General features: G+C 54.1%; 8 protein-coding genes across 8 annotated transcripts; 5 read left to right on the top strand and 3 right to left on the bottom strand.

Moving 5' to 3' along the window:
- Window positions 1–631: 631 nt before the first annotated feature.
- On the bottom strand, window positions 632–2,031 carry SAICODRAFT_31890 (uncharacterized protein). Its single transcript, XM_019168042.1, has one exon. It carries the CDS (start codon window positions 1,728–1,730, stop codon window positions 801–803), a length of 930 nt encoding a protein of 309 aa, XP_019021736.1. The 5' UTR covers window positions 1,731–2,031; the 3' UTR covers window positions 632–800.
- A 902-nt stretch (window positions 2,032–2,933) lies between these two features.
- Window positions 2,934–3,491, bottom strand: SAICODRAFT_40025 (uncharacterized protein; the record flags this gene model as incomplete). The annotated part of the gene is made up of 1 exon (XM_019168629.1): window positions 2,934–3,491. A coding segment is annotated over one exon (558 nt), but the record flags the coding sequence as incomplete, so codon positions are not given.
- Window positions 3,492–4,516: 1,025 nt separating this feature from the next.
- SAICODRAFT_61499 (uncharacterized protein) lies at window positions 4,517–5,214 on the top strand (the record flags this gene model as incomplete). The annotated part of the gene is made up of 4 exons (XM_019169846.1): window positions 4,517–4,609; window positions 4,673–4,747; window positions 4,796–4,860; window positions 4,920–5,214. The coding sequence occupies 4 exons, from the start codon at window positions 4,517–4,519 to the stop codon at window positions 5,212–5,214; spliced, it is 528 nt and encodes a 175-aa protein (XP_019021734.1).
- A 56-nt stretch (window positions 5,215–5,270) lies between these two features.
- Window positions 5,271–7,071, top strand: SAICODRAFT_73385 (uncharacterized protein; the record flags this gene model as incomplete). Its single annotated transcript, XM_019170851.1, has 2 exons — window positions 5,271–5,597; window positions 5,654–7,071. Exons 1-2 carry the CDS (start codon window positions 5,405–5,407, stop codon window positions 7,069–7,071), a joined length of 1,611 nt encoding a protein of 536 aa, XP_019021733.1. The 5' UTR covers window positions 5,271–5,404.
- A 2,485-nt stretch (window positions 7,072–9,556) lies between these two features.
- SAICODRAFT_46808 (uncharacterized protein) lies at window positions 9,557–10,348 on the top strand (the record flags this gene model as incomplete). The annotated part of the gene is made up of 1 exon (XM_019168869.1): window positions 9,557–10,348. A coding segment is annotated over one exon (792 nt), but the record flags the coding sequence as incomplete, so codon positions are not given.
- A 1,050-nt stretch (window positions 10,349–11,398) lies between these two features.
- Window positions 11,399–12,292, top strand: SAICODRAFT_31888 (uncharacterized protein). The gene has a single exon (XM_019168041.1). It carries the CDS (start codon window positions 11,409–11,411, stop codon window positions 12,132–12,134), a length of 726 nt encoding a protein of 241 aa, XP_019021731.1. The 5' UTR covers window positions 11,399–11,408; the 3' UTR covers window positions 12,135–12,292.
- Window positions 12,293–12,882: 590 nt separating this feature from the next.
- On the top strand, window positions 12,883–15,915 carry SAICODRAFT_9885 (uncharacterized protein; the record flags this gene model as incomplete). The annotated part of the gene is made up of 1 exon (XM_019172168.1): window positions 12,883–15,915. The coding sequence occupies one exon, from the start codon at window positions 12,883–12,885 to the stop codon at window positions 15,913–15,915; it is 3,033 nt and encodes a 1,010-aa protein (XP_019021730.1).
- Window positions 15,916–16,878: 963 nt separating this feature from the next.
- Window positions 16,879–17,499, bottom strand: SAICODRAFT_9884 (uncharacterized protein; the record flags this gene model as incomplete). Its single annotated transcript, XM_019172167.1, has 1 exon — window positions 16,879–17,499. The coding sequence occupies one exon, from the start codon at window positions 17,497–17,499 to the stop codon at window positions 16,879–16,881; it is 621 nt and encodes a 206-aa protein (XP_019021729.1).
- Window positions 17,500–18,312: the final 813 nt, after the last annotated feature.

Raw genomic sequence — 18,312 nt, 5'->3', positions numbered from 1 at the left:
ACCCTAACCCTAACCCTAACCCTAACCCTAACCCTAACCCTAACCCTAACCCTAACCCTAACCCTAACCCTAACCCTAACCCTAACCCTAACCCTAACCCTAACCCTAACCCTAACCCTGGCCCTAACCCTGGCCCTGGCCCTGGCCCTGGCCCTGGCCCTGGCCCTAACCCTGGCCCTGGCCCTGGCCCTGGCCCTGACCCTAACCCTAACCCAATACTACTGTTCTGGCTCTTGTCCTGTTCTAGCCTACTCACCCTCAACGTACGCCGCGCGCCTGGGCAGGGCTAAATTACCGGATTGGGCACCAAAAGAACGTCAAAACGGGGCTGCATCTTGGTAAGGCCCGCCTTGAGGGCATGGCCCGTCTCCGCATCCGCCGATCGTTTCCACAAGAGGGTTAGTAGCGCCCAAAACGGACGGGCCATGGCATGGCCTGGCGAGGTACCAGTAATAGGGCTTCGAGGTTGCGTTGATGACTGGATTCGCACGCTTCCGCGACCCACCGACAGCTGCGGGCGCCGGCAGGAACCCGACGACGTACCCAACGGGGCGGTCAACTCTGGAAGCTCAACGAACGATTCAAAATGGAATGGTATTCGAGACATGTATAATCATAAATGAGTGTTGAAGTGAATCCGGAACTCCAAGCACCAGCTCATCCGTGTATCATGATCGTGCTTGCCCAAACCCCGACTGTACTTTCCGCCCCGAACGTGAACGACGACTTCCTGTAATGACCGATTCCTAACCAGCTTCAACCATGCGGTGATCACCTTAAACTCCGGATCCACGTTGACGTCACATCGACCCCCCACGCCCGTGCCCGTGTCCGGGCCTCCACCCACTTCCACTTCCACGCCCCCGATCCTCCCGCCTCGCAGTCGCACTCGGTCGAATCGTTTCAGCACTCCCCGCGCTCTGCATCATCGTCGCACTGGTACTACTCATCGTCGTACCACCACTCGTCTTACTCCCCATACTCTCCGTTCCCTGCACCGATACCCCCTCTCCTGGACTACTCTGTCCAGCAACTGACATGGTGGGAGTGAGGTTAAGGTTGACGTTTAGGTTCGCGAAGGCTTGGGATTGAGATGGTACGGGAGACTGGGAGTGTTGGTTTTGACCCATGCCATGGGAGGAGGGTGCCGGGGGCGCCCACTGCACTTGGCCGGTCCAGGCCGGGTTACCCATTCCCATGCCCATGCCCATGCCCATATTCATCCCCTGAGGCCCGTACCCCTGACTGGTGGTGGGATATGGTGCTGGTGCGTACGGGTTCTGATTTTGAAACGGATACGTCCCAGGATACATCCCAGACCCCGCCGCCTGCCACGATAGCCCCCCATGTCCATATCCGGGATCGAAGCCGGGGCTCGTGGGTGACTGCAACACATCCGGCACCACGCGCTGCAGAGCGCCTCCTCCCCTTCCTCCTAGGTGGGGACTCGCCATGGGAGCGCCGCGATGGTGAATACTCGAGTATGGAGGCAGAGTCGGGATGAGGCTTGGTTGGATCCGGCCTGGACTCAATGGCACTTGGGCAATCGGTGGGGGCAGGTGGTGGTGGCCCGGAAATGCGGGCGTGCTGGTGCCGGCGGCGCCGGCGGTGGTAAGAAGGTTTGAATCCAGTTGGAATGGATTTGAACGTTGGGAGGGGGTGTATCGCGGCGTGATGGGTGCTGAGGCGGTGGTTGCGGAGGCAGAGGAGTCGATCCCATGTGAAGGCATGCCCGGACGCGGTTCGGAGTAGACGTTGGAGTGGGACGAGGACAAGTTCGGGTCGCTTCGTCCATGCTCGTGCCCAGCGGCGGTGCCGTATGGTGTACGGGAAGGCCAGGTTGGTTGTTCGACACTCCCCAGGTCACTCCTCTGCACCTTCTTACTCCTCGCCGGCGAAGCCGGTCGCGCAAACCCCCCCGTGCCGCCTTCCGGTCCCTCATCCCTCTCATTCTCCCTCGCCCTCACCGCCAATGCATCCGCGCTCACTCCCTCCCTCAACCCCCCCTCCGCAATCGCCCTCCTAAGATCCAGCACAATCATCAAACACCTCCTCGCACTCTCCTGCGTCCGTCCGATCCGTGCATACAGCCTGATACACTTCTCCAAACACGCCTCCAGCTCCTCTTTCCGTTCGCGGTCCGGGTCGAGGACGAGCGCGGCCACGAGGACGATTGCTGCGGACATGATGTAGAAACAGATTACCCACCATGCCGAACTCGTCATAACAAGACTCGCCGCACTCTCCGCCTCGCGTTCAGGAATCACACCACCCGCCCCACCCTCCGCAAACGCCGCAGCATGATGCGACTCGATCGCCGAAATAGTAGCGATCGCAGAATCGATACACGCCCGCACAGCGTACGCGTCAACATCGAACCGTGGATCCTGAGAATGCGTCTTTCCAGATCGTGGTGAACACGCAGAGAGGCAAACCCGCATGACCCAAATCCTGGCATTATGGTATTGGAGTTCCAACACATATCGGAGGCGTTTGAAGGTCGGTGAGTAGAATCTCAACATGGCAGTTTCGATGTCGGGACGGCTGCGGCGGGGGATGTCGTGGGAAGAGTGGGACTGGCTACGGCCGGCGCCGTAGGCGGTTGAGGAGCCTGGGACGTCGAATTTGAGGATATCGGGGAGTGAGAATTTCCATTGTTTCATCTCGCGTTCGGCGTCCATGATGTTTTGCTGGATGATATTCCACGGCATATGTGATGCCTGAACCGAGTACAACTTCCGGGTCGCGTTGGTTACCATACGGACATACCGCGTCTCGCACAACAAGAAGGAGACATAACTCATCTGACCAGATGGCTGTTCCCCGATGTTACCGTCTTCGTGAAGATACTCGTCAATCTCGCGGGGGAGGGTAGCGAAGACGTCAGCGTCGGAGATACAAGGTGGTCGAGACAACATATGCGACAACTCCAGCTCGAGACAGTAAATCGACCACCACGTCCTATTCCTCGTTTCTTTCTGCACTTCCGTCACCCCTTTCATCGCCTCATTCTTCAGATTGAGTCCGATGCCGTACGCGAGACGGACAGCGAGCCCGATCGTGTTCCAAGCGCGATTGGGACGGTCCATCCCGGTCAAGTACAAAGCACACAGAAGGACGTACTGGATATGCATCAACCCGCGCACCTCCTCCAAATCCCCAGCACAAAGCTGCGCCCGCGCATACAACTCTTCATGAACCTTCGGTCCCTCATCCACCCCCCCTACTCTGGGCACCCCCTCCCCCATCGGCCCCGACCTCCAAACGTGATACGCGCCAATCGCCAACACGATATTAACCAAGGCGCGGAAGGTATCGACCTCTCCCGGTAGTGCGGTGGGTTCATCCCAAAACGTCTCATACCTCTCCATGAACTGCCGGCGATCGAGGAATGGGAAAACGATATGCGCACAGCCCCAGTATCGGTCTAGGAAGATATCTGCGAGGTGGCGGGAGGGAAGGATGGATGTGTCGACGGTGGAGGGGTCCGGACCTGGTTTTATGTCGTCGAGGTGGAAGGTTGTGTGGACGTCGGGGTGGTAGGATGTTGAGGAGGGGTCTTGCGTGCGTTTTTCGTTGAGTTTGTGGATGATGGAGCGCACGAATGCGACGTCTGTGGCATGTCCGATGAACCCCTCGGGACGGTTGAGGTCGACCGTGTTGAAGTCCTCCTCGATCTCATCCAAATCATGTAGCGACGATACCTCGTCCGCATCCGCATCAAACGGGTTATCAGCGGACGAATTGGACGGGGGCTCGAGCGCGTTGACCTTCCGGAGAACTTCAGTCACCGCAGCAGCGGGACCTTGCGGGAGGTGAGGGAGGATGTTGCGAAGGAGTTGTTGGTAGGTCGTGTTGATTTGTCGCAGTTCGGTGTTTTCACTGCGTGCAAACATGTTAGCTTACTGTCGGCAGGCCTCCTGGGGCTTCGGCGTACTCTTGAGCTCGGTTCCGTTTGCGACTGAGTTCGTATTTGCACTGTTTGTTACCGTGATCAGCGCGGGTTCATCGACGTGAGCGATTGCGACACGACATACCTCAAAGCCGTAGGTACGACAATGTTGGCAGGCGGGGCGGTCTCCGGAACATTTGACTCGACGCTGACGACAGGATTCACAGGCCTTGGCGACTCGAAGGCGTTGCTCCGGGAGGTGAGAGGCAGAGGCAGAGGCAGAGGCAGAGACGGGAGCAGCTCCAGCAGTTCCAGCTGCCGACGACGGATCATCGCGTTGTGTATTCAAAGTCATCCAACGAGAGAAGTGGTGTTTACGGAGGTGTCTACTCTACGAGTCTACAACTTAACCAAGTCAATTGGTCTACCAGTCTACTCTACCAGGCTGCCAGTCTCCCTGTTGCGCCTTTTCCGGGGAGGAAATGTCAAAGTGGGAGATTACCATACAAACGGCGCCTACTTCCGCGTTTTCCACGGAGGGCCGTGGGAAGATACCCCTGTACCTGTGTCACCCCCTACAGCTTAACCAAGTCAACTGATGTCATTGATCACCAACACAACAACATGACATTCCCTCCCCCCTCCTTAACCTCCCTCGCTGCCGAAATCGCATCCATCCTCAAAGCCCGCAAGGAAACCATCGCCATAGTCGAAACGGTACACAGATCCGCCTTCCCGCTCTTATGACCTTCAACTGCTGATGCGACTGCATGTGTACAGGCGTGTGGAGGGTTGATTTCGAGTACCTTGTTGAGTGTGCCGGGCGCTAGTGCCTATTATAAGGGTGGGGTTACGGTATGTCGACCATGTAAGCTCGAGGTGCTGGGGGCTGATCTGGGATAGTTGTATACGCTTGAGTCACGTATCGCATTCGGTGGGTGGACAGAAGACGATCTCAAAACCTACGAGTACGTCGTCCTCTCCCCCTCCCCTTCCACCCTACCACTGACTGAAACGCGTTCGACAGCGGCCCAACCCCTACAATCTGCGAACGTCTCGCCTCCCACCTCCGCCTCACCCTCCCCACCCCACCAACATACATCCTCGCCGAATCCGGCACCGCAGGTCCAACCCCCTCCGGCGTCTCCTCCCTCGCACCCAAGAAAAATCGTCAACCGGGGTATTGCGCGATGGCAATCGTGGGACCAGGGGGCCAGGTGTTGAGGAGTGTGGACTTTGAGACGGGGGGCGTGGAGAGGAGCGGCAATATGGTCGGGTTTGCGGAGGGCTGTTTGAGGGAGTTGCGCGCGGTTTTGGAGTGAAGCGGGTGTATGATTATAGGGACTTATGAGATTCAATTTGTTTTATCATACTTTGACGTCCCGGCCGCGCAACGCCAAGGGACCGACCGCGGCGACCCGCGTACGAGCAACGTGTACCAAAACAAATAAACGTACGGTCCCGCGACGTTCGTTCCGTTCTTTTCAGCAATTGCAAGACTTAAGCACCGCGATGAACATCGCCCCAAACAGCGGAGACGTCGGCCTGAAACAAAGGATCGAGAAAGAAGAGGAGTTACCACTACATGACTTTACTGGCGCAGACGCGGACAAGAGAGATGACGATAGATGGAAACCGGCGAGTAAGACTAAAGGGCGGTTGAGCCAGCGGGATAGGCAGAGTATTGCGTTATTGGTCGCGCTGTGTATGTCTCACTCTCACTCTTCTGTACGCGCATACTGATTGAAAGTCTGTGATTAGATTTGCTACAGGGCATTCCGCTTGGATTGGCGTTTGGGTCCGTTCCATTCATCTTAAAGTCGAAACTGAGTTATTCGCAAGTGGGGTTGTTTACGCTCGCCTCGTACCCTTACTCCCTCAAACTCTTCTGGTCCCCAATCGTGGATGCAATCTACTCCCCCACCTACGGCCGTCGCAAATCCTGGATCGTACCCATGCAGACTCTCGTCGGCGTCACCCTTCTCCTCCTCGGTACGCGCGTCGAATCCTGGCTCGAGGACGCGGAGAATATGCTGGGGGTGTTGACAGCTGCGTTCTTTTCCCTGATTTTCTTGTGTGCGACACAGGATATTGCGGTGGATGGGTGGGCGTTGACGTTGTTGAGTAGAGAGAATTTGAGTTATGCGAGTACCGCGCAGACGGTTGGTTTGACGGCTGGATATTTCACCAGTTTTACCGTCTTTTTGGCGTTGAATTCGCCGGATCTTGCGAATAAATACTGGAGGGATGTGCCGGGGACGGCTGGGTTCGTGTCACTGGGTCGGTATCTCACGTTTTGGGGGGTCGTGTATTTGTTGGTCACGGCTTGGCTCGTATGGGGGAAATCGGAGGATCCGGAGCCAGATGGGAAGGATGAGACGGGGAAGGGTGGGGTGGTTAGTGCGTATGGGAGTATGTGGGCGGTCCTGCGATTACCGCATATTCAACAACTCCTTGTCGTTCATCTACTGAGCAAGTTTGCGTTCTCACCCAACGAAGCCGCGACGAACCTCAAACTCCTCGAGCGTGGATTTGCGGCGTCGGATTTGGCGTTGACGGCACTCATCGATTTCCCGTTCGAGGTTATGTTCGGATACCTCGCCGCGCGATGGTCACAAGGCCCAGCTCCACTCAAACCCTGGATGTACGGATTCATCGGTCGCTTGGGATCAGCGGTCTTGGCGATGCTCGTGGTGAGCGGGTTCCCGAGCGGTGGAGTCGGGTACGGATACTTCCTCGCCGTGATGGCCGGACATGTTGTCACGCAGTTCATGAGTACGGTACAAATGGTGAGTATCTGCGCTTTCCACACCGGTATCGCGGATCCGCGGATTGGAGGGACGTACATGACGCTGCTCAATACGCTGTCAAATCTCGGTGGTACTTGGCCGCGGTTCTTCGTATTGCGCGGTATTGACTACTTTACGGTTGCGTCTTGCGTTGTTGGAGGTGTACCGACGGCGATTGCGCATTCGGCGACGAGTCAGTTGGGAAAGGATGAGTGTAGGGAGATAGGGGGTAGCGTGGTTGTGGAAAGGGATGGGTATTATGTGATGAGTTCGTTGTGTGCGGTGCTTGGAGCGTTGGTATTTTTCGGGTGGACTAGGCCGACGGTTAAGCTTTTGGAGCGATTACAGAAGGATGCGTGGAAGATCGGGAAGAGTGGAGGGGGGGATTGAGGATACATCTCGAGATATGTGCCTCATGAGGGTCGTGCTACGGAGACCCGTTGAGATATCTTAGCATGTCTTGAATGGACCAATTTTCTAAGAAGCTCTCTTCTAGTGGCAGTGTCGTGAGACTCTCACTCGAGCTTTGTATCATGATACGCATCTTGACGTGCTGGCGGTCGAGCAGGACTTTCCGAGTAACTAATTTATGGACTCTGGATGGACATCTCGAGCAGAAGACTCGCCTCTCTAAAAAGTACTCTCGTACCGTACGGGTTGTTTGGGGCTTATCTCTGCTTCTCGAAACGGGAGCGGAGAAAGTCGACTCCGTGCACTCCTCAATCGGACATTTGGAGATGTCTTTGAATCTCCCCGTACACGCTAAAATGTCCGTGCGAAGGCTTATATCAGCCAGCGTTTTCATTTGCAAATGACTCGACATCGCTAAGTCAAAGGAGCGAGAACCCGGCGTACATTCAGACACGGCAGATCTGAGTGGAGTGCTCAAGCGTGCGCGCTACCAAACTTGCCGTCCCGTACTGCAGACGGCCCAACCGCCTTTTTGACATGCAGAGAGCGTAGGCGAACGGATTCGGCGAAGCGCTTCATATAAGCATTTCATGGACTGAACTTCGGCGTCCAAGCTCAGCTTGTATGAAAGGTCGTAAACTTTCTGACCTCGATAGCTGCTTGACTTTCACCGAGGACCCGAATTCGACCAAACATCCTACTCTTTCCACCGGTAGTGGATGAAAGGGAGGCAATTCGAGATGAGAGGGTTAATAGGGTTGATTCTGGAGGGTAGAGGGACCTCAATCCCCCTGCCGACCTCTGGGGCATAAAAGCTGTCGCAGCCCTCCGCTTGGTCAAATCAGACCGTTCGCCTCAACATCCTCGACAACCACACCCTTTCAAATACTCGGGAGCCGCCACGACAACATTCATTTCGTCAGTCCCTACTCGTATCATGTTCAAGCACATACTCTCGTTTCTCGTGGGTCTCGCTCTGGCTGAGAGCACCTCTGCCCTCGCCGTCAACCGCACTTACGTGAACACCACCTCGACATTGCACTTGAACGATGCGAACCCCGCGACCATATCCACGGTGCTTACCACCATCATCGACTCGGTGCCCGCTGTCCATGCTGCAGCTGTTCAGGCCGCGAACGTCGACAACGCCGCTGCTGGCTCTGTCTTCGGAGCCGCTCCTGTCGCCGCGGTCAACCCTAACACTGGCGTCCTCAATGCCGCCCACGACACCTGCCAAGGCGCAACCACCGTCACCATCACAGCCCCCGGCTCCATCTCCACCGTCTGGCTCACTGCTCCCGCCGCGGGAACCATGGTGTTGGTACCCATGGTCGACCTCGAGATCGAGATGGAGCTCCCGGGTACGACTGTTGAGGGTGTGATTAATGATCCTACTGGGGTTGCTGAGGCTTATTCTGCTGAGAGTGTTGGTGGGGGTGGGTTTGCGAGTGATGGCAGCTCATCGGGATTAAACGGAGTTACCGCTGGACTTGCTGCTTCCTCCGGAACCCAGTCTGGCTCCCCTTCTGGTCCTGGAGTCGTGGACAATAACTCCGATGCTGAATCCGCAGAGTCTGGTTCTGCAGCTGACCCTCAAGCTGGCCGTGGGCAAACGTCTCCCTCATCCGCGACTGAAGGCAGCGGAGGATCAGGCTCGACGACTGGCCAGGGATCTGACGCCCAGTCTCCGGCTGCCGCTGGTGGATCATCCACTCGAACGATCACCAAAGTTGCCGCACCGCAGCTTTCTACGATCACGCGTACCCGCACGTTCACCAGCACGTTTGGAAACTACACGACTGTCTTGACGACCACCACTGTGGTGACGACGGAAGTACCGGCCCCTACGTCCACCAACGCGTATGGCAACAATGGTACGGTGTCTACGAACACCACTATCGTCACGCCAGGAGTACCGGCCCCTACGTCCACCAACGCGTATGGCAACAATGGTACGGACTCTACGAACACCACTATCGTCACGCCAGGAGTACCGGCTGCCACCCCGGTACCGAACGGTTTGGCTGTTTTGCAGGCGATGAGACAGGCCGACGGCGGTGCGTTCACCTCCCTCTGCCAGTCCTACCTTGGTAACGTTACCGTCGCCAGCGCAGCGACCGTCACTTCCGTAGCTACGGTTACGAAATGGGGTACGCACTGGGTCCCCGTTAATTCCACTGTGACGTACAATGTCTCGGTTCCAGTCAACACCACGACATCGACGTGGACGACGGATGTTGTCACTTCTACGGAGTATTCCTCGGCGTGGACTACGACAACGGCTACCAGTAGCTGGACTTACAATGCCCAAATCCGGGCTGTCAAGCGTGCAGCTGAGACTGCCCGAAGTACGCCTCCGGCAGCGGTGTTCCAATCTGTTGCTGCTACTTCGTCCGCTGCGGTTTCGAGTATGTGCAGTGCAGCCGTGGAGAGATTGACCTATACGTCCTGGTCTATCCTCACGGAAACCCGCACCGATATGGCGAATCGTACAGCAACCTCCACGACGCATTTCTCCACTTCCGTCCCGACGTTGATCGCGTATACGGATAGCACCATTGTTGTTACCCTTACGGAGATGAGCACGACATTGACGACTGCTACGCAGACTGCGACGACTACTTCATGGGTGACCGAGACGATCTATCCTGCTCCTGACTTGACCTGTGGGAATCAGGGACTTGAGTTCGCCATCCAGGAGCACCGCTACGAGAACACCGATGCATCGTATTCTGCCTTTAACGTGGAAGATTTTAAGACTGTTCAACCTTGGTACACGGGAACCACTACGTTCCTTGGCTTCGAAAACGGAGACACTTACTCATACTCCCTCTACGGAGCTCCTGCCAGAAACACGGATTATATCGCCCTCAACCACCGCGGATATCTCTTCGCACGACAAACGGGTACCTACACCTTCATTACCCCAGACAGTGACGATATCACGATCTTTTGGCTTGGTCCACAGGCCTTCTCAGGTTACACCAGGCAAAATGCCAATATCCTTCAACCTTACAATTTTGAAGGTGCTGATTCCCACGTTACTGCTCAGATTGACCTGGTGGAGGGGCAGTATTACCCTTTCAGAATTCTGTATGGGAATGGGCAGGGGAACGCTCAGTTTGCGTTTAATGTCTACGCACCGGATGGATCGTTGATTATTAGCCGTGACACGTCTAAGGCTGCCTCTCCGTACTTGGTGCAGTTCTCCTGTGATGGGATTACGGCGCCGACGTATCCAGCCTTTGGCTTTGAGTCGTAAGAAGGAGATATCTGGGCAGGTCGCCTTGTGTGACCAGTAGCCGTGATTGTTGTTGTTAATAGCTTGCACCTTAATATTGATTCTGAGTTGAAGAGATTCAGTATGTATACTGGTATGGTATTCGGCCGTTGACCCTGGCCTCGGATATTCTAAATTTAGGGTACTACTATAGACTTACAGGAAGAAAAAGATGTCGTTCAAGTCCCATTGCGAAGTCCTATCCAGTTGGAACGCCGGCCAATGACCGTTGAGTGCGTAGATCAGAGGTCATCCATTCCATCCCTGCACGTCTTTCCACGGTCCCCGGTTTTCCAGAGCACATTGTCTTCGCTCAGCGAGCGTGCGCCCGAAGAGATATTGTACGAATGACTTTGGATAAGAGCTTGCTGTCATTAGGCAGTGTCGCAGGAAACTCATGAATGTCAAGGTCGTCGTCCTGATCACTGGATGGAGTCTACAATATGTGGTACAGACCAAAATCCCTCGTCGATCGTTCAATGCTGATCACCTACCTGCCATATGCCTTGGCAAACTGTCAGCTGCCCTCCAAGCCCCTTAGATGGCTGTGAGAGTCCCTGTTATCGGCCCATCACCCTGTCATGTTCAGTTGCACCAAGTTCTCGTTTCTTACGACGTTGGTTATGAAGGCAAGCATGTGCTCAGGCCTCCCCTCAGCTCCGGAAGCGGGCCGATATCTCAAGGTATCACGCAGGAAATGAAAGACCGCAGCACCATGATCCTCAGTTCAGCCTGAGAGGTCAAGTCGTTGATCCCATATCAAGCGTCGTCGAGGGTGGAATCTTCATCCATTTCAACATGGCCAGGTCTCGCGCCGCCAAAGCCAGAGCCCGAACGATATCGCGAGTTGTGCCAAGAGCCGTCGTGGAATGTGCAAAAGGTCATCCCTCCAGGGCCGCAAATACTCTCCTCAAGACCACATACCTGCGATGGGATCACCTTCACCGCTTACTTCCTCCCTTCATTTTCCTACAATTACGGTGACGATCCGGGTCATGGAGGCGCCGACCCAGATGAGCTGATCCTATTCGCCAAGATGCAGGTAATGAACCTACACACCCGCAATCTACATCCCATCAGCCTCACCGACCACGCAATCGCCTGGCGCGTAACCCTCCCTCCCGCGACCGAAAGCGAGAAACTGAGGCTGGATCAAGGCGTAGAATGGTACACCTTCGAAGGCAAATTCGACCACCTCCTCAACCGAAAACCATGGCACGACATCCTGGACGAGGAGCACGCTCAAGGCATCCTCCTCATCACCGGAAGCAAATCATGCAGCACAGATCAGCCCCTCATCGATCGTCTCATGTTAGCCGCAGTCCTGGACGTCTCAGCGCGGTACCACCAAACTCCTCGCCCCGCTCTCCGCACCGAAACCGAGTTGAAGAAGGATAGGTTGTGTGCCCTTGTACTCGAGAGGGATGCTGAAGTCACGAGGTTACGGGATCAGTTTGCGGGGAAGGTGGAGCAGACTGTCAGGTCTAAAATCTTCGATATGGCAGCCGTGTATCAAGACGCTAGCGTGGGCGAATTGAACTCGTGGATTCAGTACGCTGAGAATGCTATCAACAATCTCAAGCTAAAACCAACCTTGCCGGAATGTGAAGTGGTCAAGCAAGGCACACGGCATGGTAAGGCCAGGAGGACTGAGGAGAAGAAGAGGAAGAGGAGCCGGAGTGAGGATGAGATGGATGTCGATGAAGAGCCGGAGCAGAAGAAGCATAAGGTTGGGTGGCTCCGCATAATCCAAGCTCTATAGCCATAACTCTTGATCAAAACGGAGGTGTTGATGGCTGATGAGTAGTAATCAAAGTTGAGAACGCACATCGTTCTCGACCGAGCACATTGGCTGGGCATGACAGAGAGCAAGGTAAGGGATTTTAATGATGAGGTGCGGAATATGTTGATAAACAGACAACTATCAATTATCAAGTAGTAACCTAAACATCCATGCCGAACTACTAACAGATGACGGAGCTGGAGCGTGGGAACACTTGTTGCTGGGTTCCGTGATCTCCAAGTCATTCACTGGACTTCCCTAAGGCAGGGGCGAAGACGACGCCGATTGTAGAGGGTAGTTCAGTCAGATAATGTTTCCTTTTGAGTCTTGATCTAGTAGTCGTAACCTTGAATGATTTCCAGAGGAAACAGCGAAGTTCGTATCATGCCATCTGATTGGTCCACAGCTGCAGCGTCGTGCAGGCTCCGGAAGACGTCGTCAAAGACCGCCTCATCTCTGTATTTTCAAACGTCTTCTCGCTTCAAACTTCCCTTTTTCTTATCCTAGAAGCCCAGTGAAGCATACAGAGCCGCAGAACGGTGTATAATTGAGACAGTCGCGTATTCTCGAGTTCGCGGTGCGGGCGGATCTTGGTCTTCGAAAATCGCGTAAGTCCTCCACCGCCGCCTCAGCCGTCAACGCCCTCCAACCCAGCACAGTTCCGCAATAACCTGTGGTTCATTCATTCTTTCTATTTCGCTTCTTATCAATTCAATCACGGTCAGACATGGGCACAGGCTGGCGAGCTGTCCCTGCCTCAGACCGCGCGACGCGTTCCGGCGCCGGTCCCAGTACGCCGTTTGAGAACCCCCGTTCGAAGCGTGCGCACGTCGAGATCATCGAGGCTGAAGATTCTGAGGGCGAAGAACGTCTTTTGTTCAAGCTCAAATCCAAGAAACTTAAGACGGGAGTCAAGGAGAAAGCGCCTGTCATCTTCGACCCTAGAAGCGCTGGATTGAGAGCGCAATTGACCGACATCCACAAGCGACGCGATCGCTTCGTCCATCACCATCGCAGCACATTCCTACCACTTCTGCCTCCGTCCAATTATGTCGCCAAACTCGCAAACTCGGCGCATCCGCCTCCTGCGGGATTTCATCCTTACCGGTTACTCGATAGTCAACCTAACTTGATCAAAGGTGGTGAAATGAAGGAGTATCAGATTCAGGGTCTCAGCTTCATGGTGTACCTCTGGGAGAACGGTATGAACGGCATCTTGGGTGACGAAATGGGTCTCGGCAAGACGCTGCAAACGCTCTCCATGATCGCCTGGCTGAAGGAGAACAAGGATCACAAGGGACCACACTTGGTTGTATGTCCGCTTTCAGTGTTGCAGAACTGGATGGCGGAAATCGAGCGATGGGTTCCGAGTTTGACAGCGTTGAGATATCATGGAGGCAAAACTGAACGCGAGCGATTGAAGATTCAGGCTAGGGAGAATGAATACGATGTTGTGGTCACCACCTACGAGCAATATGTTGCCGAGGACGCTTGGTTCAAGAAGAGGGCTTGGGGCGCTGTCGTCGTTGATGAAGGTCATAGGATGAAGAACGAGGGTACCAACATTGCCATGAAGCTCGTGAACATCACCTGTCAATGGCGTCTCCTCCTGACCGGAACCCCATTGCAGAACAACCTTCGCGAGCTTTGGGCCTTGCTGCATTGGCTTTATCCCGATATCTTCACCCCAACTACGTCGCAGCGTTTCCACGACTCCTTCGATCTTACCGGTGGAAAGTACGACACGGGATTCATCGACTCTGCTAGGAAGTTGTTGGAGATTGTCATGATTCGTCGTATGAAGCAAAACTTGGAGCACGAGTTCAAGGTCCCAGAGAAGGAAGAGGTGACCATTTACCTCCCTCTGTCGCCCATGCAGAGGTTCTGGTACAAGAGGTTGCTCACGAGGTTGGATAAGCCCATGTTGGAAGAGATTCTCGAGGGTAAGGGCCCCAGTGCAGGCGGTACGCCTTTGAAGGTGGAAGTGGACACACCAGCCGAGTCACAAACCGGCACCGAGGTCTCTGGGTCAAGGATGAGCGCGATCAAGTTGGAAGCGGCTATGCTTGCCCAGGCTAACGCGCCTTCTGATTCCAAAGAGTCCGGTGAGTGGAAGAAATTGATGAACCTTCTCATGCAGCTTCGCAAAGCCTGTTCGCATCCTTATCTCCTGCCCGGTTCAGAGCCCGATCCATACATCCTCGACGATCACATTATCGAGGCATCTTCCAAGATCCAATTCCTCGACAAACTCCTACCAACGCTTCGACAGGAAGGACGGCGCTGTCTTATCTTTACGCAGTGGACCCGCATGTTGGATGTTTTGCAAGATTACTGCGAGTACCGCGACATCAAGTTTGCTCGTCTTGATGGATATACCTCCCGTCCCAGAAGAACCCTCGACATCAAGCTGTTCCAGCAAAAGAACAGTCCATACGAAGTCTACATGATCTCCACGAAGGCCGGTAACCTCGGTATCAACTTGACTGCTGCAGATACCGTGGTGATGATGGACTCGATGTGGAACCCACAAGATGATCTTCAGGCTATCGCCCGTGCTCATCGAATCGGTCAAACGAACAAGGTGAAGGTGTACCGCCTTATCTGTCAGGATACAGTCGAGGATCAGATGTTGAGTCGTATTCGGAAGAAGCTTTATCTGAGTGCAAAAATCACGGCAAGTTTGAGAGATCTGCATAACGGCAACGGCGAGGAGAACGGGAAGGGCGACGAGGAGGAGCAGGGACCCACCATGGCTCGCAGTGACTTGATTCAGATCTTGAGGGCGGGTACTGGTGCTATGGGAAGGATTGAAGCCGAGGAGTGGGAGAAGATGTCGCTCGAAGAAATTTTGGAACAATCGAAACAGACTGAGCAGAAGAAGGATGACAAGGTGAAGCGCGAAGCTGGTCTGCAGCAGGAGGATGGCGAGGAAAAGAAGCTGAGCGAGGAGGATGAAGAAAGGAAATTGCTTGCGGGTGTAGAACACGTTCGCACAAGGATGTTCGAAGGGCAGCATTACGCGAAAACGGTTCGTGGTATCGCTGACGAGTGGCGCGATATCCAAGGCAAGCGTACGCGCGAGGAACGTACCGTAAACATCGACGGAAACATGGTCTTGAAGGAGACCCTCGGAAACGAGTTCGGCGAGAGCGTCAAGACCCTGAGCAGTCAAACCGGCACGCGTCACGCACCCAAGAAGAAGGACGGGCGAGGACGAAAGAAGTTCGAACACCAAGACTACTGCTGGGAGTGTAAAGACGGCGGGTTCGTCATCGAGTGTGGACAATGTCCGCGCGTGTACCACCCGAAATGTATCGGATGGAACAAGAACGACGTCAAGCGCACTACCAACCTCGTTTGTCCTCAGCATAACTGCTGCATGTGTGCGCGTAACACGACGAATGCTGGTGGTATGCTCTTCCGGTGTTCCTCGTGCCCGAACTCCTTCTGCGAGGACTGCTTGCCTCCTGGCGATATCATTGGGTACGGAACCGAGTTGCCGGTGTTATTGGCATTTGGGTACCCTGAGGTAACACAGGCGTATTATATCCGTTGTTCGCAGTGTATTGACTACTACAGTCGGCATTCCGAGGCACAGGCGGCTTACGAAGCGGAGGATCGTGAGGCGAGGATCAAGCTGGGCATGGACCTGGAGGATACTAGCAAGGGTGGGTTTACGCAGACGAGTGCGGGTGCTACTACTACAAACTTGTTGAGGGAGAAGGTCGAGGATCCTGAGGCGAAGGTTAAGGCGTAGTAGCATGGTGAAAGCAAGCGGCGTACGGTTTTGGGGTTTGTGTTATCGTGTCATGTTTTTTGGGCATTCCCGTTAGGCAAAAGAGCAGCATTGAATATACCGTAATCATAGACCAAGTATATCGACCATCATATCCGAGTGTATTCCGCCTAGGTGTTTATGTACGTATTTTCTCAGGACCCGGTCTAGTCAGGTGTGAAGGCGACCAAGGAACCAATTCATAGAGACCGGCTACCACGACACGAGTCAAGCAAAGACTGCATCGATGCTCGAGATCAGACAGATGGTTCCGTTAAGAGAACAGGAAACAACGGATCAAAGACTTACCTCATTCTCAGAACTCTAATGGTTGTAGTAACTGGTTTACGCTGGATATACGTCGATGGGGCGAAGCAGATTTCTGACCCTCGACGAACTAGCGCCATCCCGTGCGACCCGGTCCGCGGCAGCAAGAGCAACGTCACGATCCGCAGTGCGGCTCATACAACTCTATATAGATGAAATGTAGCGAGCCAATTGCGTGATTCAAGAACCTCCGAGAAGTTCCTAGGCTCCATTCCACCGGTTTCGAATAACCTCGCGGACCTGATGCTGCACACCGTATGTTTTGGCGCCCTTCAGCAGCTGCAGACGAGGATAAGGAGCGAGATTGGGCAACCACGGATGACGAGGACGAGCCGCTCGAGAATCTCGAGGAGATTTATGAGAGGATCATCAATAACCCTGAGGTCTTGGCCGCTCATTTGGAGCGATGGCGACTCGAGGAAGAGCGTCAGCGTGCGTGCTAGCGTGAGAACGCTGAACGCTTCTTTGGTATGCATGTTTGAATGTGGAAGAGGTGTCAGAGTTAAGTGAAGTCAAAAACGGCTGGGGTGACTAGGATCAACAGGGATAAGAGTGACGGTGTTGGGCTTTTTTTTGCTTTTGCTAACCATAGATACCACATATACCCTAATAGCTTGATTACAATTTTGATTGCGCATTCGAAGCTGCCACGATCCAATCCTGCAGAACCTCTCTCACAACCAAAAAAATAGCGTACCATGTAGCAAACACACTCAGTGTCGCGTATGTCGATGCAACCGAGTGCGTAACGTTATTTAATTCTTGTGGTTGTACGCCTGTGAATATCTCCGCCGCCATCGTCATGACGTCCAATGACTTGAGATACACAAATTGAAGCAAGAACGTGATGACGACGAAGACAAAGAATGCAGACAATGACTGCAGTGGATTATGCTGGATAACTGTCTTGCGGCGTACGAAGGAGTGCTGGTGCAGCAGGCGTCCTTTCTCAAGATCGTGATCATCCTCCTTCCCCGCCTTCCACGAATGACCATGCGACTTCCTCCAGTTCTGGGGGTGACCAGCTCTTCCGAGGAACTGCCAAAAGTCAAGTGAACCAAATTCCACAGGATGATTTTTCTTGATCACCGGGGACGCAACCGGTGGAGATGCGAAGAATGGCATTTCCTCTTCGTGCACGAGGATGTAATCATCCTCATTCCTCACGTACGCCCCGACAACGGCGTGACGGACGTCGTAGTATTCTTCGATATCGTCCCAATCCTCCATTTCAGACATCCTTTCGAAGGTCGCTAACGTTTTATCAAGTAAAGATGTTGTCCACGCCTAACTTCTGGTCCCTCAACGATGTCAACGTCATGAGCTCACCATGACCACACCACTCCTCCAATCCTCTAACTCCCAAAACCTTCAGAACAAGACGACACAAAGACAGTAAGAAGACAACAAATATATTCTTTCTCAGAAGAAAATCCATAATAAGAGTCTCGACGCATCCCAGACGCGTCCATCAATATAAAAGCCCCATAAGTAATGCCTAGGTATACATGGTAAATAGATCTCAAAAGAAAGAATAAAAAGGAATGACCATGAAACGAGCGACAATATCCAAAAAAATCGTCCACAATCATATAGTCCATTTGCGCTTGGCTTCCACAATCAACACGCAGAATCGTCCCATAAAGTCTGGGACTCACCTCACATTCCATTCAGCCTTCTCCATGGCCGCAATCCACTCCTCACGCTCCTTCTCCTTCCCGTTCTCATCCTGCCCAAGGTACAGCACCTCACCATCTTTCCAATTAACAATCCTCCACCCACCCCTCTTCTCCCCCTCCCAAACCCCCGTGATAGCACACTCCCCCCTCCTCAACACCTTCTCGACCCTTCCCCCATCCCCACCCAAAACCACCACGACATCCGAACACACAACAATCCTAACTCGCCTCCCAACCTCAACCTCCCTACACATATCCTCCCCCCCAAGCGGCCTTAGGCGTGTCTTGAGCTCGCACTCCCCCTCCCGCACTAAATTCCTCGCAGGCAAAACCCACTCAAACCCCTCCCCGATTCCCATATCCTGCATCTCCC

Source organism: Saitoella complicata, assembly GCF_001661265.1.
Source record: "Saitoella complicata NRRL Y-17804 unplaced genomic scaffold SAICOscaffold_25, whole genome shotgun sequence".
In the NCBI taxonomy this organism is placed as follows: Eukaryota; Fungi; Ascomycota; class Saitoellomycetes; order Saitoellales; family Saitoellaceae; genus Saitoella; species Saitoella complicata.
This window is presented reverse-complemented; position numbering and strand designations above follow the sequence as displayed.

Excerpts from the sequence above, each read along its gene's own strand:
- SAICODRAFT_31890 (XM_019168042.1), bottom strand. The coding sequence starts at position 1,730 with ATGCCTTCACATGGGATCGACTCCTCTGCCTCCGCAACCACCGCCTCA.
- SAICODRAFT_31888 (XM_019168041.1), top strand. The coding sequence starts at position 11,409 with ATGCAGGTAATGAACCTACACACCCGCAATCTACATCCCATCAGCCTC.